The sequence below is a fragment of the Sceloporus occidentalis genome, unplaced genomic scaffold (assembly GCF_023333645.1).
Source record: "Sceloporus occidentalis isolate IW3139 unplaced genomic scaffold, rSceOcc1.0.p SCAF_3, whole genome shotgun sequence".
Lineage (NCBI taxonomy): Eukaryota > Metazoa > Chordata > Lepidosauria > Squamata > Phrynosomatidae > Sceloporus > Sceloporus occidentalis.
This window is the reverse complement of record NW_028316983.1, coordinates 193,449,236-193,470,566: the sequence shown is the minus strand read 5'-3', so window position 1 is coordinate 193,470,566 and position 21,331 is coordinate 193,449,236. Positions and strand designations below refer to the sequence as shown.

The 21,331-nt window shown below is 38.3% G+C and overlaps 1 protein-coding gene across 1 annotated transcript in view; it reads left to right on the top strand.

The window, feature by feature from the left end:
- The window catches only part of LOC149317269 (desmocollin-1-like), a 33,636-nt gene extending 14,961 nt beyond the window's left edge, over positions 1–18,675 (top strand). Inside the window, exons 5-16 of the mRNA XM_089517221.1 lie at positions 1,539–1,694; positions 2,197–2,341; positions 5,077–5,252; positions 5,768–5,902; positions 7,545–7,730; positions 8,407–8,666; positions 9,361–9,500; positions 12,461–12,673; positions 12,791–13,036; positions 14,863–14,990; positions 16,141–16,431; positions 17,608–18,675. Of these exons, the coding sequence (XP_089373347.1) occupies positions 1,539–1,694; positions 2,197–2,341; positions 5,077–5,252; positions 5,768–5,902; positions 7,545–7,730; positions 8,407–8,666; positions 9,361–9,500; positions 12,461–12,673; positions 12,791–13,036; positions 14,863–14,990; positions 16,141–16,431; positions 17,608–17,805 (2,274 nt within the window). The 3' untranslated portion in view covers positions 17,806–18,675. The remainder of the gene's footprint in view (positions 1–1,538; positions 1,695–2,196; positions 2,342–5,076; positions 5,253–5,767; positions 5,903–7,544; positions 7,731–8,406; positions 8,667–9,360; positions 9,501–12,460; positions 12,674–12,790; positions 13,037–14,862; positions 14,991–16,140; positions 16,432–17,607) is intronic.
- The last annotated feature ends 2,656 nt before the right edge of the window (positions 18,676–21,331 follow it).

The following is a 21,331-nucleotide window of genomic DNA, read 5'->3' as shown; positions in this document are numbered from 1 at the left end:
TACACGGGGGTGGAGCTTCCACCCTCTGGGGCGGAGCTGCATGCCAGGGCAGAGCTTCCACTATCTGGAGGCAGGGCCACATGTCAGGGGTGGAGTTTCCACCCTCCGGGGGCAGAGCCGCATAATAATAACAATATTTGCAAGAAGCGAGTAGGCAAGGCCACAAAACAGCAAAAAATGCATGCCACTGTCTGAACCCAGAAATGTGCAAGCAAGTCCATGTGGGGGGATCTTGCAAAGACAATACCAAGGGATAACAACAATAATAAAAGCAGTATTTGCAAGGATGGAAGCTACTAGGCAAGGCCACAAAACAGCAAAAAATGCATGCCACTGTCTCAAAACACAAAGGCACAGGTAGTATAACCCCCCTCCCCCAATGAACAAACCTCTCACCTGGCTCAGTGGCTGTGGTTCTCTCTCTCTCTTCCCTCTCTTTCTCTCCCTTCCTCCCTCCCTCTCACTCCCACCCTCCCACCCTTTCTCTCTCTCCCTCTCTCCTCATAGAATCATAGAGTTGGAAGAGACCCCAAGGGCCATCCAGTCCAACCCCCTGCCATGCAGGAAATCAGAATCAAAGCATCCCCAAAGGAGCATGGGGGGGGGGGGGTTTGCAAAGATAGTAAGGGAGTCACAAAGCATAGGAGAAACATAGAATCATAGAGTTGGAAGAGAGCACTAGGGCCATCCAGTCCAACCCCCTGCCATGCAGGAAATCAGAATCAAAGCATCCCCAAAGGAGCATGGGGGGGGGGGGGTTTGCAAAGATAGTAAGGGAGTCACAAAGCATAGGAGAAACATAGAATCATAGAGTTGGAAGAGACCCCAAGGGCCATCCAGTCCAACCCCCTGCCATGCAGGAAATCAGAATCAAAGCATGCCCAAAGGAGCATGGGGTTTTTTTGCAAAGATACCAAGGGAGAGTAAATCACAGTCACCAAGCAGAGGAAAATACATGCACCAACCAACCTCTTCAGTGGCTCGCTCCGGCTGGCTGGCTGGCTGGCTCTCTTACTTTCGCTTTCCTTTTCTCTGCCGCCTCCTCCTTTCCCTCCCCTCCACACTCTTTTATTCATAGAGGGAGGCGGAGAGAGGAGGGCAGAGCTAGGAAAACGGAGCCAGGAGGGCGAAGGGCAGAGAGAGAAGGGAGGAGGGCGGAGCCCATTCGGAGGGCTGGCGTGGCCCTGCAGCCCTGGAACAGGGCTGCAGCAAGCGCCCCGGGCCTCCTAGAGGGGCGCCACCATTTTAAAAAACAAAATGGCGGCCGGAGCAGCGCCAATCGGCGGCGCAATTGGCGGCAGGGGCGAGCGCGGGCCAGTCCTAGAGGCTTCGCGGGCCGGATGCGGCCCGCGGGCCGCACGTTGCCAATGCCTGCCTTAAAGTATATACTATGAAGAATTTTGAATGTTCTGCTATTTTGCATGTTCTACAGAGGTCTGGTCTAATTTTGGTGCTAGAAAATTAGAGCTTTCCTTTTTTCTTTAACCTGACAGTGTTTATATATATGTGTGTGTGTGTGTGTGTTTATATATCTATAGCTATCTTCTGATACAGCCCAAAAGTACAACATCACCTATTCTATAAGTGGTCCTGGTGTTGACCAACCACCACTAAATTACTTCTACATTGAGGCAGAAACTGGAAATCTCTTTGTTACGTGCCCAATTGATCGAGAAGAGTATCCAGAATTTCAGGTATAAGTGCTAATTTTGTCTTTTTGAAAAAAAAATATAATGTGCAGTCAGTGGCATTATTGTAGCATTTTCTCTTCATTAACCATTTATATAACACCAGGTTAAAGGTATTTAATGGTTTTCTTTTATCTGGAATAAATGTATTATAACAGTAAGATCTGTCCACATGTGTTTGTCCTATTAATGCTAACCACTGTGTCTCCTAACGTAGTTAATGATGGGTCAAATTGTTAATGATGGAGTATTTTGACAGTGAAAAGAAATACTTCAGGTTAAATAAGTTCAGGTTTTATATTGATGAAACACAGAAAAGTGCCAAGAGTTTAAAATACATGAATTCAAGAAACAGAAATCTAGTTAGTTTGTGAACTAATTCAGTGAAATTAAATGTTCACATGGTATTCGTTGAAAAATTATCAAAGAAAACCAACGATCTTAACACACTGTTGTTTTATGCCCTTAACACATGCAACAACATAAGTGCCTCTTTTCTTCCCTACAGATAGTCTGCTATGCCAAGACACGAGATGGCTATACTCCAGAGATACCACTTGTACATATAATTCGAATAGAGGATGATAATGACAACCCCCCACTTTTTATTCCAAATACTGTCATTTTTACTATTCCAGAAAACAGTAGAGCTGGTAAGGAGATAAATAATTAGAAATACCATTTCTATTAGCATTACTCACTGTCAAGAACAGTTTGGTCTGATGTTGGCCAGCTTAGCTTAAACCAATCTAAAATAATGTACTTCTTTTAGTATGTAGTGGTGAGTTTTCAAAGTGTCAACTATCCTACCCCATGGTCATGGACAGGTTAGAATTCAGCAGATAGAATTAGACTAGCTACATAGTTAGGGCTGTGTCCAAGGCTCCTGTGGTCTGAGGTGATCATAGATGAACACGGCTGGCTCCAAGGCTTTGGAACTACCTTGGATTCTTGGCTATTAAAAAGAACAACAACCTCTAAATGTTTTATTTCAATTGGTTACATTGTTGAATGATTCCAAGCTCTGCATACTGTAAGTGAAAGATGTGAGGCAGAGGGAAGGGGTGAGGCAGAGAAAGTGCATGTTTAGTTTTGTGATTGATTGCTTCAGCTTTATAGGAATTATGTTAAAAATATATATTTTTTATTTCAAGTGCCACTTGGAGCTTTGGAAAAAGACATTGGTCCAAAACACATAGCAGAAATAATCCAGTTTAAGATGGCATTAGCTGTCCTGGATTAATGCTAAGGAATTTTGGGAACCTTATTTTTGTAAAACATTTAGTCTTCTCTGTTGGAGCGCTCTGGTGCCACAATGAACTACATTTCACAGGATTTCCTAGCACTGAGCCGGGGCAGTTAAAGTGGTCTCAAACTGGATTATTTCTGCAGTGTGTTTTGGACATTAGACAAACATACTAAGTCCCACTGACCTAGTAGGATTTTACCCTTTCTAACTTTAGTGCAAACTGAGTGACAGCCCCCCCCCCCCCCGCTTTGACTCTTAAGCTTGAAATATTATCTTAAGCTTTCAAATTGTTTCTTTTTCAAAAAATAAATAAATTAATAACTCCTGAACACATGTTAATCATTTGCTAAATTTACATGTGATCAGGTATAGCCAGAAACAAGTTGCAGCGAGCCTTAGGCTCATATGCTCCCCTTGCTGCCACCCACATTGTTGGAAGAAGAACTTCAGAAACTTTTCTTTATTTAACCTTAGCTTGCAGTGTCATTTGGGCTTTGAATAGTAGTTAAAATTAATTGATGGTTAGTGTAAACAAGATAGCTTCAGTAACAATTTTTTGAAGTAGGCATAAAAATAAACCACACTTTATTGATCTGTTCAACATGGAATATTGTAGCTTAGTAAAAGTGGAGGTGAAAGCTTTTCAAGTCCTCCTCCTGGCTGCATGAAAGCCAAAGAGGTGGTTGGGAGGTCTAGGAGCCAAGGCTTATAGTAGTTCATTCCAGTTTATGCACATGGCATTAACCATGTTTAAATATGACATGCAAACTGTTACGTTGCCAAAAGGAATGTAGTCCAAGGAAGAAAATTTGTACAGTGAACTTTGTGGCTTTATAAAATGATGGTTGCTTAACTTTATATTGTTATTTTGCATTCAGGCATACCTCAGTTAACAAAGTTTCTGACTAAGTAGCTCTAAAGAAGCTCCTTTTCTGCCCATCCAGCCCTCCTGTTTCCTCTTTGTCTTCCATCTAGGTGGAAGCTTTTCTTTAATAGCATTAGCACTGAGAGGATGGTGAAGGACTGGAGAAAAACTAACATTTAATTGTGAGGTTGCAGCAGCATGTTGCAGTAAACAGTGCAATAAATTTTGAGCTGGGAAAAGGATACTTTTTAGCCAGTCCTAATCTAGTTGTCTGTGCCTGCCTACAACAAGCAAAGCAACAGTGTCTAGAATCCCTTAGTGAGCATGAGTGAACAGTAAAACAAAAAGAAAAGGGGGAAAAGTGAATTAGCCTACCTCATCTTCTAATCCAAGCATGTTAAAAAAGAGTTTGGCCACCAAAATGGAAACCACTACAAAAATGGAGGCTAATGAAAGTAAGGGTCATTCTGGGAAGCATTTTAGAAGAAACTTTCACGTTGTCTGTAGAAAGTTTAAACTACTTTTGCTTACCTATGCACGGTTTACACAACCAGGTTGTTTCATTTCACATGTGCATATTCTTAGTTTTGAATAAAAACTTGTGTGGAATATATGAAAATGCTCTTCCTTTTTTGTGGTATAGGAACATATCCCTATTCTTTCCATGTTATTTCTATCTCTGGTACCAGATTTTCTGTTAAAAGAGTTACTTTCCAGGAACTTATCTACTTAACTGAAGTATACCTGTATTTATTATTTGACTATCTTCCCTAAGCGTGATCAGGTGCGACACATTTAGGCATTAGTCAACACAGAAGTATCAAAACATGATCCAAAATAAACATGATCTAAAAGACTAAATTATTTCCCCCCCTGTAGAATGTCAGAAAAGTAACATACTCTCTATCAGTCTTTGTTTTGTTAGGAACTTTTGATATTAAAGTTATAAATACATTACAGATAAATGTAATTAAGTGAATGCTCAGAATTTCTAGAGAGTATTAATAGTGCAAAGTACTGTATCCACTACACAACTTCTGCTCACCTCATTTGGGATGAATCCCTGTCATCAGCCATAATGAAATGAGATGAGATAGCATAGTATTAGTGTGTTGTGATTATAACCATAGTTTTCCCAATGCCATAGCAAACAATTTTGCATTGGCTTTTATTCAGTTATTTCAGGCATTCTCTATCAGGGTATAAGTGTAATTTTTGAACAATATGTTACACTGGGATGTTAATAATGCAACACTGGTCATTTGCATATACAGGTACTGTAATAGGAGAAATGACTGCAACAGACAGAGATGAGCCAGATACGCTGCACACTAAAATAAAATACAGAATTGTGGGTCAAAATCCTCTATCGGTACGAGGCACAAATACATTTAATGTACATCAGGATTCAGGTGCAATTACATTGGCATCTCCAATGCTGGACAGAGAGGTAATTTTTATGGGGAGTGTAAAGTTGGCGACTTTTCATTAATGTTGATCATTGGGGTTATCAGGCTATTTGAAGTACAGTACTTCATTTTTTCATATAAACCTGCCCAGGCTAGATATTTTCCCTTGCATTTCAATTTTGCAGAAGAGTACAAGCATGCAAAGCTCAATGGGAAGGAAGCAGCCTTTATTCAACAGGGAAGAAGTAGGGAGATTATCTCCTCTAATTTTATTTTTGCAGGAGTCTGCAATAAGGCATTGTTTGCTTTAATTTCTTTTCAAAATTCAGACTTGGGGGGGACTACTTGACTTTTTCTATTCAGGTACAGGGAAGGCTGCAAGAAAGTACATTTATAAAAGTGGATTTCAGAGCATTTGTGTCAATTGACATAGAAAATAATGCAACTTCAGTAAATCACTCGAAAGGGATATTGTGGACCATTGATCTTTTTCTCCCCATTACTTGGTAGAAATGAATAAACTGTGGTTATATAATGTTTTTATGTTCTTTTCCAGCATGTAGACAGCTTTGAATTACTGATTGAAGCAAGAGATATGGGAGGTCAGCGCTTTGGTTTGTGCAGTACTGGAACAGCTGTAATTCAAGTTGAAGATACAAATGACCATGCACCCATGTGTGAACATGGCATGGTAAGTATATCATGTTCATACTTAACATAACACACTTGATATCTCTTTTAAAAAGACAGAAACAAGTAAATCACCTGTTTTCAGTTTTGTCAGTGTTATTTCCATGAATCTAAATGGTAAAGCAAATGGGCCTCTAGCCCCTCCACCTGTGATTGGGCTGTGATTGGCCCAGGATTGCGGTGACCACTTGGCCTGCTGATAAAGCACTCTGTCACCATGGTCCCAAACAATCTGCTGGCAGGAGCATTTTTTTACTGCTCCTTTTGCCGGCAGGTTGAGAGCGGCTTCTATCCATTTTGAGGGCATATGTCATTTGCACACCAGGTCTCAAAGTGGCCGGAAGCCTGTCCTTTTGGCCCATCTGCTTTGGGACTGTGTTTCCAAGTCTGCATCTTTTAACATACATCCATAGTGAGGATAGATGTATGTATGTGTGCTTTCCCTCTGTACAATTCCACTCCCCTGTTTTACCATTTCCCAGAAAAGATAAAAGTGCATAATATAAATCTGTGCCAGGAATTTACATATAAATTTGATGATTGAATTATATTTTAACCAATACAGTTTTTAGCCCATGATTTATTACTCCACAGTGTAACATTACAAAACAGTCATAATAAGTTCTGCATGTTGTTGTTAACTGCCCTGAACTTGATTCTAACTCATGGTGACCCTTTGGATGAGACATCTCCAAGCCCTTCTATCCTCCACTGTTCTGTTTAGGTCCTGCAGATTCATGAGTATCCTGATTGTGTCCAGCCATATGGCATGTAGTCTTCATCTCTTTCCACTACCTTTCCTAGCATTATTGTCTTTTCTAATGATGTACCTTCTCATGATGTGGCCATGCCTTCTCATGATGTGGCCAAATAATGACAGCCTTAGTTTGGTCATCTTGGCTGCCAGGGAGAGTTCAGGCTTGATCTGTTCTAGGAACCATTTGTTTGTAGTTTTGGCCATCCAGGGTATCTTCAGCACCCTTTTCCAGCACCATATCTCATATGATTTGATTTTCTTCCTGTCCACTTTCTTCACTGTCCAGCTCTCACATCCGTACATTCCTAGTCTTCTTTTGATTTCTTGACTACAGTCTCTATTCTGATCAACGTTTGATCCATGGTATGGGGAATCTTTGACTATTTTGATTTCCTCATTATCTAGTTTGATTTATGTAAATCCTGTGTGGTCATTATTTTTGTTTTCTTTATGTTCAGTAGTAATCCTGCCTGTGCACTACCTTCTTTAACTTTCCTTAGAAATTGTTCCAAGGCTCTGATATTTTTTGCTAGTAGAATGGTATTATGTGAATATTCTTAGATTGTTGACATTCCTTATTTCCGTCTTCACTTCTCATTCTTCTGAGTCTAAACTTGCTCTTCTTATATTATATTCTGCAAACAAACAGAACAAATAGGGTGATAGAATGCAGCCAACTGAGAACCATTCTGTTTCTCTATCTTGTGTTCTAACAGTAGCCTCTTGTCCTAAGTACAGATTCTTCATCAGGACTATCAAATGCAGTTCTGTATAGAAATCTGTTAGTCATTTCAAAATGTTTGAACTGTATCCACATGCTCCTGAACTATGATCTCTTGTGTCCATGTTCTCCTGAACTAACATCTGAAAATCTTGTTTATTTCAGTATGAAGCATATGTTCCTGAAAATACAGTTGGTGTAAAAGTAATGGATATTGGTATCCTTGATAAAGATGCACATGGAACACCAGCCTGGCGTGCTACCTTTGACATTATAAAGGGGAATGAAGATGGTGCTTTCAAAATTGAATTAGATCCCAATTCAAATATTGGTACTTTGTGCATGGACAAGGTAAATGGAAGATGGAAGGTACATGAAATGCATTTTCATAAGGATTGTAGTGCTTTCAGGTAATTAAAGTTTAGCCAGCGTGGGTCTAAGTTTTGGTGTAATTATCATATGCTGCTTCTCAGATTAGGTCTTCCCTAAAGCCTTCAGGGGGCTGATAGCTGAGCACTTCTCTCAACCCCTGCCTTTTAGGGACTATTTGCCCAGTTTCCAAGGGCAACCTCTGAATGTGCTTTGAAACTAAACTAGAAAAAAGGAAATTGGAAGATTTGCTGGCAGATGAATTCTAGTAAAAGTGCTGCAATGAAAGTCTGTCTCATAGAGTCTGGTTTTCCACTAATGTGACTATAGAATTGGAAAGACTTCATTCCGCTGAATACCTAACTGGAGGCAAATAATAATAAAAAAAGGACAGAGGTAGAAGGCAACTAAAAAGGCAGAGGGCAAGCATTGACCCACAGACATCCAATAAACATTCTCACTTCCTATATGGGAGGTTTCTGAAGCTAAGGGAATGGTTAGTCCATCTACAATTCTTTCTGAATGGACAATGGGATTTGAAAGCAAAACATAAAGCCTTTGGCCATACTTCATTGATTTGGCTATCAATATTAGGACACTTTTATCACATGATGGTAGCTTATATGATCTTTGCAATTTCTTTGCCTATATTTTCCAGGGGTTGGACTATGAAAAAACAAAAGAGAGAAGATTGGAAATTGTTGTAAATAATGAAGCACCTTATGTGCTAGGACCAAATGCAAGAGCAATTTCTACGAGCACTTGTGTTGTTGTTGTTAAAGTCCGGGATGTGGATGAAGGACCTGTATTTGACCCTTGTGTGTATGTTTTGAACATTAAAGAATGTTTGGAAGGTGGAACAGTGGTTGGCCAGTACCTAGCAAGAGACCCAGAAACTGGAAATAGTGAAGGCATAAGGTATGTATTTTATTGCTTGATTCACTTTATACTCTATTGTTCTTGTTGTCATTGTTGAAATTTTGCTCTAGAGATGGAAAGTCCAACTTGACGATAGTGATAGATGACCAATTGGAAAAGTAATCTTTCCAAGCAATCATTTTTCTTGGATTATTACAGTACTATAATTGATGGGTTATCTACATGTTACAGAAATGACCTCTATTTTATTACCAAGGAACATATATTTCTTTACATTGAGCTATTCAGTGACACCTTTGGGAAGCCTGTGGTTCTGTTCATTCTCTAGCCAGTCCTGAATTTCCTACTACTACTCCTGCTTATACTTTATGGATGGTGCATCTCTCTTGCTTATAATGGAGCCTAAAACTTAGGCTGCAGTCCACAGACCTACTGTACCCTTTGGTTTCTCCTTCAAGAATGAGATTTTTAGAAAGAAAACCAGAGAGCACAGAACTGGGGTATTATTTGTTGCTCTAGGAAGCTATATTAACTACTAGTTCTATTTTATGTAGACTGTTCAGTCTGTTTCCCTGTTCTAATACCATTCCAAACTCAAGTGCTGTGTGATTCTATTATATGGAGGGTTACACCAGCCTATTTGATAACCACAAACTTGAAGACTTTTAAAATATAAGGAAATAGCATTCCTTTTGGTATTTCCCCCCTAATAGCTGTATTTTCTTCTTGACAGGTATGGAGTAATAAATGATCCATGTAATTGGATCACTATGGACAACGCAGGTCAGATCAGAACCACAAGACTCTTAGACAGAGATGCACCAGATATGCAACTCTATCAGTGTAACGTAACAGTCTTTGCTACAGATCGAAGTTAGTACTAAGTATCACAGATAATTTACTTATTATATTGTAGACTGTTAGACTTCTTGCTGCAATTCTTTATGAAATTTCCCACCTTAAAGAAGAGGCAAGGAGATTAAGGCCTTGTCTGCATGGGATAGAGTATCATAGTCCCAGAACTGCCTCAACCTCCCTCTGTTCCGATGTCGGTGTGGTTGTTCACCCACACATTCCACTGAGCCACCTGGCACATCCACCATCACCACACATTGCTTCACTCTGAGGTCAAATCAAGGCACCAATCCTCAGTCTCATGGCTGGGTTCCTCATTCTGATCTCAGAACAAGTGATTGGTGGCAGTTGCAGACTCTCTGGACAGCTCAGCAAGATGTGTTTCAAACAGCAACTGGCATTGCAACAGAAGGCTCTGGATCTTCCCAGAAAATCCAGAGTAAAATGTATATTTTTAAAATGTGCAGTACCTTAAGGGTGTTATACCCTGGTTCTGGTGCTGAATTTGCTGAACTTCATCTGGTCTGTTTCCACCACAGCCAGGGTTTTGAGTGTGTGCTATTTGGATTCCCCGTGGAGAGGATGTGGGGAGGCCTGTTTATTTGGCCCATGCCGACAAGGCCTAGAAGACTGGAGCCTGAAGTACCTTTTCAAACCAGTTGGAAATTTTTATTGTCATTAGGTTTTGTTTTAAACTTTTTATACCTCACCAGATTACTTTAATAATATTTACTCAGACTCTTTCATGGAGAAAGAAGTTAGTTTCAAACTTGCATGAAAAAGTGTGTTTTAAACAGACAGCGATATGAAAACAGAATTTAGTGGGGAAAAGAAATGTTGTAGAGAGTGGTTCTGAAACAATAGTGCAGGACCACCAGAGGAGGTATGGAAGTTGTGCATGGGGGGCCATGAGACTTGGAGATCCTGATTCCTCCTCCTCCTGCTCATCTTCCCAAGTATTTTTATGTGTAAAATTTATACATTAATTAAGTTAAATATTGAATTTACTTAAATAAAACTGTTTTAATTTGAACAATGTTATTTTTTATAACAGTATAACATTTAAATCTGCATGTACATAATAATAATAATAATAATAATAATAATAATAATAATAATATATTTATTTATTTTTATACCGCTTTTCCTGGGAGATCAAAGCAGTTTCCAAGTTCAAAGGGAATATACATTTTAAACATGTTACAATATAATATACAGTCAAGAATACTGTGTCTTCAGGCCAGCCCGTCCTCTCCCTCACAGGCCCAAGGATGACAGTTACGGAGGGAGGGCACTGTGTGAATGAAAATATTCATACTAAATAAACAAAATATTTTTATTCATATACAACATTGAGTGTATGTGGATGTAAAGGGTGGGCAAGGGTAAAAACATTGTTGTAGGAGATAATCCCAAATTATCTAACACACGTTTAACAATTAAAATTGTGATGTTATGTGGCAAAGGATATGAACTTGTGCCTCTTTATCATAGTTGGAATGGGTTTTTTTTGTTAAATTTTATTAAATTTAATTTTTGCTTAATGAACACCATTAGTTATTATGCTTTCTGTATTTTTGTTTATTAAAATATGTATAGCACACACTATATCAACAGATTTCAGGGTAGCAAATGATTCTAGCACTTATTACATATTAAAACAGTATGAGTAATTTGAACAGGCTAAAATGTATTAACAGATCCAGCATGTTATTGTAGTTTGAACATTAGACTACAAATGTGGAGACCAGGGTTTGGGTTCCTGCTCAGTCATAGGGTCATTGGATGACCTTGAACAAGTCATGTTCTCTAGAGAATGGTACACTAGTTTTGCCATAGTGTCATCATAAGTCAGAAATGACCATGCACAAAGTGATACTCTTGAAAAGAAAAAGCATGACTAAAACATTCATTTGACTTTCTGTTTGTAGATTAATTGTTACTATTTAATATAGATTTCAAGCTTTATTACAAAATTAGTTTAAAGACAATGATGGAAGGAGATGACCAAGCAGTTGTGTAAGTAGGAACAAGAGAGTTAGCATAATATTTTTCTGTATTATCAACTTTCTTTAGACCCTGTTGAGTCTGATTCTCAACATGAAGTCATCTCTAGTTCTAGCCCATATAGGTGTACATGATTCTATCATTCTTTATATTATAATTCGGTTGCAAATTGCTTTTGGACATCGTAATTGCTTGACAATGCTTTCTCTTTTCCCAGCAACTTCATTTTCTAAATTGTTCTGTATTATCTTGAAAACTTTCATACTACCATTTGGCAATTCACTGTATGACAAGGGAAGTCAGCATATTACATAGGTAGCTGTTCAACCCTATTTGATTCTATGTACATAATGAGAAAAGTTGGGCTAGCAGTGAACCCACCCATTTGTCTCTCACCTCCGTCCACACTCTCTGTGATTTCACTCTTCTGAAAGTCAGCTACAATTTTTGGCTTGGCCAGGGGAGTTGAATAATTGGGAATCATCCCTTCCTCTGCTATGCAGGATGAGATAACCTACACCTTGTATACACAACATGAATCTATTTGACCCACACCAACCCAAGAGAAAAAAACAAAAAGTAAAGATGCATTAAAAAAACACACACCTTCATACAGGAATCAATTATTTTTTCTTCAAGGATCTGGGATGAATAAACATTTTCTTCCAAGAGTTTTCAAAATGTCTCTGTTTGCTTTTGCAAAGTTCACACTGTTTCAGTGACACATGACAAAGCCTTCAAAATATGGATGAAGGTGTCATTCTACTATTAATTACAAAAGTAAACCCTTGTCTAATCAACCAGCTCTGCAGGTGGAAAAAAGAAAACTTGTACTTCCTATTTCAGATTCCATTGTGTGGGTAAATTTTCATGTACAGGCTGTATCATTATAAATTACTAGCATGAGTTAGATGCAGGTAGACTTGAAACTTGTGCATGTCATTAAAAATGCATTAAATTCTATTTCCTAGGTGGTAAAACAGGCACCGGAACAGTGGTGGTTAATTTATTAGATGAAAATGATAATTTTCCAGTGATTGTAAGGAGAGAGTACATAATGTGTAGAGACCGAAAACCAATTTGTCTTACTGCTGTGGATGCTGATATACCTCCTCATACTGTTCCTTTCCATTTTGAACTTCCTGACCGGCTGGTCCCACGGTGGAGATTAACACCTCATGATGGTATGTGTCTCTTTCAAAAAAAGAAAAAAAATCCCCATTAAAAAAATATCTATTTCTGAAATACTGAAATATTGTTTTTGAAATAATGTTTATTGTTCGATATGTACTATTTTGCAGAAAAATCCGTGTACTTAGAACCAGTGGGCTCAATCGATTATGGTGACTACACAGTTCCTGTCAGAGTAACTGATAATGCAGGCCATAGTGGTGTCACTGAAGTAAGAGTTCGAGTGTGTGACTGTACAACCCCTAGTGATTGTTACCCAGTACGCACACCTGAAACTGAAGTAATTCGAGCACCTAATGTTACACTTGGTATTTGGGCCATCCTCGCAATGATTTTGGGATCATTATTATTGTTGTGTAAGCATAATTATCCTTTCTTTAAAATATGAGATATAGTATCTTTCTAAATGTTAGATTGAAAGAAGTATATTGCAAGGTTCAGATTCATTCTGAATTCTTAAGCCTTTAAACTTGGTTTATTGAGCTTTTTGGCCTCTTCCCCTCCCCACAGTCTCAGCCCTAGGTAAAATGAGAGGCAAGGGAAATCAAGCCACTCTACTCAAGATGTATGGAGCATCTTGAGACAGTGTTCTTGATGGAGCAGGTTTAACTTCCTGTTGGCTCAGATGTTTTGTAAGTATTGCGGATAGAGGAAGGATGGGAAGAGAGATTATGCAGTTATGGAACCTCCTTGCTTCTTAAGTAGCAATTGAGTATATGTGTGTGAGTGAGAGAGATTCAGCGATTGTAGATGGGTGAATTAATAGTTGCATGAATGAGAGAGATGGTGATGTCTCCAACCAATGACATGTGTTCCTGTAAGTTTAGCCAGAAAAGAATGTGGTGTTCTGGTTAAAGATTCCCTCACACTTGCTTTACATAGTTAACCATCAAGCTTAATAAATCCTGATTTATTCTCTAACTAAATTTAAACTAAATTTCTAGCGGTTTGACATATAGGGTGCTCTCTCTGGTTAGATAGATTGTAAGTGGATACTTTTGATAGGAGAGAGCAAGTATTCCTATTATGTATGTTTAGTATTAGTGCAGTAATCAGGCATGATGACAGTCACTGCAGTTTGCCATTGGAGTGCGGGATTTGGATTGGAGACACAAGAGCTAAAAGCATCCCCAGTTACTTTCATACCATAATGTGTGTCTTTGGCCTAGTCATATTCTTTCTTCTTAAAATTACCTTATGTGGGAATCGTGAAAATAAATTTATGTTTGAGTTCTTACAGGAAGGATGTAATAAATAATAAATAAATAAATATTGATAACAAATAAGGAAGGAATTAAAAAAACGGAGAAAGCAGTCTTGTGATACTGATATATTTTAGTGTGAGTTTTTGTGAATTACAGTTAGAATCATAGAATCATAGAGTTGGAAGAGACCACAAGGGCCATCCAGTCCAACCCCCTGCCTTGCAGGAAATCTCAGTCAAAGCATCCCTGACAGATGGCCACCCAGCCTCTGCTTAAAGACCTCCAAAGAAGGAGACTTCACCACACTCCGAGGGAGTGTGTTCCACTGTCACCCCTTACTGTCAGGATGTTCCTCCTAATGTTGAGGTGGAATCCCTTTTCTTGTAGCTTGCATCCATTGCTCTGGGTCCTAGTCTCTGGAGCAGCAGAAAACAAGCTTGCTCCCTCCTCAATATGACATCCCTTCAAGTATTTAAACAGGGCTATCATATCACCTCTTAACCTTCTCTTCTCCAGGCTAAACAGTTAGTTGCCTTCCTCAGCTACAGTATGGACATCACGTCTTAGATCATAGAACCATAGACTTGGAATGGATTCCAAGGTACATCTAATCCTTCTAGTGGAGGAATCTACCCTTGAAAGGAATCCACCTAAAAGACCCTTGAGAGATTACTATTGATGTTACATTATTGTAAAGTTGGATCAGAGTGAAATGGGATAGAGAAATTGTCCCACCCTCACATTTACACAACTGTGCACACAATTTAGAGCTTGGATGTTATACTCCATCTGTGCACTAGAGGAAGATGCACTGACCATGCTAAAGTACATCAGTATTAAAGATGCCGCAAGACTCGTTTTTGTACTCCCTCTGCCCCCTTTAAAAATACTGAAACAAAGAAACATGGCTGTCTTTGTGAAAACATAACATGGCTGCCCTGACGGTTCACTATGTCTCTTCACTTCCCCTACTCCAGTGATCTTGATCACACTTTGTGGCTGCTGTGGTGCTGCACCTGTGGGTGGTAGTAAACATGTATGTGATGATCTGGCAAATCAGAATTTAATCATATCAAACACCGAAGCACCTGGAGAAGAAGTAATGGTACGTTCTTCTTCTTTTATTTCTAAGGCACCTGTGCAAATATGTGTGTATCTCTCTCTCTTTCTCTCTCTGTTTATGTGTTGTTTTGTGCCCTCAAATTGTTTCCAAATTATGGTGACTCTAACAGACCTATCACAGGGTTTTCTGGGGCTAAGAATGTGTGACTCAGCCAAAGTCACCTAGTTGGCTTTAACCTAAGCCATTGCTATCTATTATTTTAGGTACAGGGGATTTTTAATTATAACATGCATATGATGTTGCAAAAGTAGGAAACAGAGCAGAATCCAAGATTATAAGAACATTTGGTCTAGTATCAAGAAATACTTGAGAGTGATTGATTGAATTTTGCAAGGCCACCAGTTTGTTCATTACAAACACATTTTCAAGCAATCGAAGGAGTGACTGTATGTATACATGGACATCACCTGGTGGTCAATACAGAAATAAAATAGACAACACAACTGGAAGTAGATGATGGAAAAGCTCCATTCTCTCTACAAAACCAAGACCGGGACAGACTGTGGCCCAGACTATGAATTAGTAAACATCAAAATTTAAAGTAAGGCTAAAGAAGAACACTAAACTAACCATTGTGCCAGAATGGAACTTAAAGAATATTCTCATAGAATTTAAAGTTAATGAAAGCAATAGATTTACACTGTTAAGCCTAACTGACTTGTAGCCAGAAGAACTCTGGACTGAAGCCAGGGGCATTGCCTAATGGTCTTTTTAGCAGTCCATGATATCTGTAGAACTTTTTGCCAGTGCCACATTTCAAATGAGTTGATTTTCTTCATATTAGTTTTCTTCAGTGTCCAGCTTTGCTGTTCTGCTCCTGATATGGATTAGGACCCCATAAAAAGTTTTCTGTCAGAAAGAAGAGAAATTCTCCTAAAGGATTTCTTAAGTCCATTGTCTGCATGTTGTCATGAATTTAAGTAAAGGGAAGCAAATGGACAGCTGTCTTGAAATTAAATCAGTGATGTTTAACTGGTTTGGCCTCCATTTTAAAGTGCATAGGAGAAGCTAGATAGGATGAAATTTCAATAGAAAATGTAGTAGCATACTCTGCGTTTTTTGTTTCCACGATTCCAATAATGCCCAAATCAGCTGTCAGATGTCTTCATCTCCCTCCCCTGTTTTCTTTTAGGATATACTTCCTGTGAAAACAGGAAACATGGTTACAGCTGATCAAGGGGTTGGCATGGCTGTTGGTGGAGTAAAAACTGGGGGACAGGAATCCTTTGAAATGGTCAAGGGCGGAGGACACCAGACACTCGAATCCGTTAAGGGCGGAGGCGGACATCACACACTAGAATCGATCAAAGGAGTTGGACATCATACACTAGAGTCTGGAAGGGGCTATGGGCAGGCCATGATGGACACATATAGATACAATTATTCAGAATGGCAGAATTTCACACACCCTCGTCTAACTGAGGTAAGTGTGCCAGCATTCATTCATTTCTAGCTCATCATTTTCTTTGAAGTAACATTAATGATCTACAGCTATGGATCATTAGATTAAGAACCACTTTGAATTCAGCCTGTGACTTGGGACTTTACTGTTTGTTAAAAGCTGTCCTTTAGTTTCACCTCAGTTATGCTTGGCTTACAGACATTAACTTTGCTTTAATTGGAATTATTACACGATTTTGAGGGCGGTGCGGTGGTGGGAAAGATTGGGAGCCCTTTACTTGGGCAGGTACTTGCACTGTCTTTCTGTTTTAATTTGACTTTTCCCCCATCTTGCATTGGGATTTCCTTCACTTTGCCCTAATCTATTGCTTTTCTTCCAGTATTATCTACTTGTACTGATAATAGAGGCTGCTTAGGGTGCTTAGGTTGCTTAGGTAGTTTGGCTTCATAAACTATATGCAGAGCTTGGAAAGTTATCTTTTTGAAAGTAAAATTTCTTCTTGTTTTCAATTGTTTAAAATGTAGTTCATTGCTGTTACTCATTACAGTGCTGGCAAAAGTACTTTTTTGCACTCCTTGTACCACTGCATGATTTCTCATTCCCTTTTTAATTTTTGCTGGAAAAATTCTTGTGAAGTATGAGAATGCCAGTAAACCCCCCCAAAAATCTTGTCCAAATGCCTAAAATGCCCTCAAAAGGTAATTTTGGAAAGTAACCACTAAACTTTCTCTATTTCACACCACTACCACCATCAAAAAAACAACTCTTTAATTCTCACTCTTTATGTTATTATTGAAATATAACTTTGTTACACCCAGGTTAACTTACTACAGGTAATTGTGTTGCTTGTTTAACCATTACTTCCAAGCTCTGAGTATATGTGATAATGAACTTGATCCAAAAGTAATAAATAAATACTGTATACATTCATGTTTTTCACATTCTTTGTTAAATTGTTTTTTTTAATTGATGATTATGTGTGTGATCAGTAGAAATCTGATTTTTTTGTTAAATCCTTCATAGAATGAATGATATAGACCAATCATGTGCATTTTTTGTATATAGGAATCCGTTAGAGGACACACACTGATTAAAAATTAAACATTGAAAGGTAAATCAACGAAATCATTTTTATGCCATATGTTTAGGTTAGTTTAAGAAAAAATAAATAACCTATAACTTTCTCCTCCTACACAGAAAGTGTATTTGTGTGGTCAGGATGAAGAGCATAAGCATTCGGACGACTATATCCTTTCATATAACTATGAAGGAAGAGGATCTCCGGCTGGCTCTATAGGCTGCTGCACTGATCAGCAAGAAGAAGAGGTGCTTGACTTTTTAGATCAACTGGAACCCAAGTTTAGAACATTAGCAGAAACTTGTGTAAAGAGATAAATGTGCTGACAGTGCTGAAGAAAACCGTCACCTTTTCCATCGGGTAGCTGTTGTAAAACTTGAATACAGCAGATTATTTCTTCTTCTTTTTCTTCATGGGAGTGGTTTATCAACATACATTCTAACATTGGACTTTTCTCTGTCAACATGTCTATACCTAACTTCAGGACACTGTACGCAGAATGTCCTTTGTGCATACTCAGAATGTCCTTTGTGCATACTTCGTGCATTGAAAAGTCTGTTTTTAAAGCTAAATATAAAATGAATTTGTAGTTAAACTGCTTCATACAAAGGAACAGATTTTCAGGTTTTTCTCTCTCTGCATCTACCTTTTCAAGAAAGCAAAATATATTCTTTACCATATTAAAAACAAAGGGCCAAATAATTACTGGGTTTTTTTTTTTACTTTGTATGTCTGGGTGTTAGTAAGCTTAGTTTGATTCATTTGAAACTTTAGTTTTATAGTGAGAGATTCTAGGACACTATTGCTGAACGTTAAAATAGTTATTAATTCTTACATTCTTATAAAAAACCCAACCACCCTTTTTTATTGCAATTCAAGTAATGCATTTAAACCAGTGCTATCCAACTGGTGTGAGTGGTGCTGGTTTATGAGCCATCAGCTGCCAGTCTGGTGAGTTTCCAGGAAAGAAAGAAATATATAGTAGTAGTAATATGACACAAATATGGGAATTGTTCCTGGCATATGGTGAAGGGGAGTGTTAAATGTTGGTCCCCAGTATACGATATCTTAAGAAGCACTGAATTAAAAAAAACAACAAGTGCTGATCAGCAATACAGGCATGCCTTCTTCCTGGTTCTTCTTCTCTCTGCTTTCTTTCCTTCCATTTTCAATGCATATTCAGTGTTCAGTAGTTAGAAAGCTTTTTCAAGGTTTTTTTTTGGGGGGGGAGGGGAGGGGGTACTTCTGCAGACTGGGATTTTTCTTAAATCTCTTGAGATCTCTGTCTTGCCCACATTGTGCCACTGTGCCTATATTAGCAATAGCACAAAGACAAGGACTTAACTTTGAATATGCATTATATGATTGGTAAGAATTATGTAAATGTTCCTGAATAATAATAATAATAATAATAATTGAACAGGAGGAGGAAAAAGGAAGAATGTCTTAATTGATATTGTTAGAATTTTCAAACTTTCTTCCCTCTTACTAAATTTTTGTATACCAGCTCTGGCAGCATAAAAAATATGCTAGGTAGAAAGTATAATATGACAGCTTTTGAAAACAGCAGTGAAGTCCAAAGTTTCAGCATCAGATTTTAAATTAAATTAGCAATAGCACAAGTTGTATGTTTAGATGTGCTGGTTTCTTCTGTTTTACACTATCTTCCTATGCTGTGTTGAGAACATGCTACTTATAAGAGACAGAGTGCTAACATAAGTTGAATAAGGAGTGAGATTTTCCCCCAGAAATCACCGAGAAAAAGTACACATGATTTGAAGTAAAACAGCAAGCTTTAAAGGAAACATTCAGCCCAATTTATAGAGTACAGTAGCTGTCAGGAAATGGATTTTGTCTTCCATTAAATCTGCTTTAACCATGGTGGAATTGGTTTGTGGAGTAGTCCAGTGTAACTTAGGGGCTGGACTGGAACTGCCCATTCTCCCTCCACTCTGAAAAGAACCTGCTAAAAGCAGGGTTTTTTTGGTGTGTGGGGAGGACATCATCAGTGCACCATTGGCGCACTGTGATGTGCTCACAACATGAGTACGGCGCCGGGAGGTGTGGACATGGTGCTGCGCTTACGTCATGCATGCACGTCACGTATGGATGGTGCCATGTAAAGATGGTGCTGTCCAAACATATTAGGGTTGCAGAGCGTGCGGTTGCTGTGCTCTGCAACCCCAAGTTTGGCGCGAAAACAGTGCTTGTGGCCTCTCTGTACTGGGACTTAGCCTTTCTCTTTGCATGTGTGCTTTTCATTGCATAGTTTTAAATACAACATGGATTTTTTTTTTCTGGGTCTGCAGAATCCAGAGTAAATTCTAAAAGTATTGAAAATTGGTTCAAAGCTTTAAATGGCCAATAATATTACTTCTAGATTCAGTTTTTTTAAAAAAAGATTGCATTTTTAATGCACAGCCTTGGAAGGATCCAAAGCTGATGACCCTGGTATATCTGTGACAAGCAAGATACATGTGCATGACACACACTCATGAATATTAAATTGACCCTATTATAGATGTAAAAATCATGATTAAGACCCAGTGAAATGATGATGAATTTTGCATTCATCATTACTATCTTTTGCACCAAAGAGGCTTGAATAACACGAGCTTGATAGAGCCTTTATGCTTAAATAGGTGAAAGAAAGGCAAATCAAGATGGATGCACTATGATTCCTGGTGTGCATTGAGTACTCTTGACAATGTCCTGTGACACATCTTCTCAATCCAGTAGCTGGGATTCTTAGTTCCTCTGGTACTTAGTTAAGTATTTATATTGAGGGAAAGTTCATACAGGATTCTAGCCTTTTTTTTAAAACTTAATTTATATCAAGTCAAAGTCTAAATTTTTGATGGTATAATTTATTGAAACAAAAATAAATCCACTCTGACTGGGTGTGTGTGCAAATTTAAATTGACAAAATGTTCCATAATCATGAAGAAACTGAGTGCTCAGGTGGTAGGAGGGAAACAATAGAAGCAATATAAAAGTATAGAACAGAATGAAATCAAATGTGAGTTCCAGGTCAGATAATGTTATATATTTTCTGCTTTTGTCAATTTAGGCAATAGTGATCAAATGGAGGTGCCATATAATAGGGACAACATTTGATATTCCAAATTCATATCTCAGCTTGGTGACATATTTACTAAGTGATCTTAGATACAACAATATATCTTCACTTTCCAGCTGTAGTTTGGGAATCATTGACCTTACAAGGTGCTGAGCACTATATATAAAGTGTTTTGAGTACTTGCACAAAGTGCTGTAAATAAAAGCAGATTATTTTTAGATGCTTGTTTTTAGTAGTTTGGACAGTATTTTCCCCATTTAATTATACGTTCCACCCATTTGCTTGTTCTGCATTGGAATACAAAATGTGCAGCAAAGCTGACACATAATCATTAGAACACAGCTAACCATTCATTTAACTGGTGCCTTTCCAAGCTGTATTTAATTTATCAAGAATTCCATGGAGAAGAAATCATTAACATCTTTACCAGAGGTTTGTTTGTCATGTAGTGGACCATAGCTATATTCTTCTGCACTGTATAGTTCATGCAAGGCAATAGTGTCACATAACAGGCCTGGCTAGGACTGTGTACATACAGTATGTGTGATCTAAAATGTGCACAGACATGCCCTTCATTACCCCGGGTTCTGTGGGAGACAAGTTGATGCAGAAAGGACATCTTGGAAGCCACTGTACAATCCCATTAAATTACAAAATTTGCTGTCATAAAAAGGTTGAAAATATAAAATAATGTATGGTCAAATCTATATGTAAAGTTTGAGCATTTTGTAGTAAATATTTATAAAAACTTTATAAAGTATGAT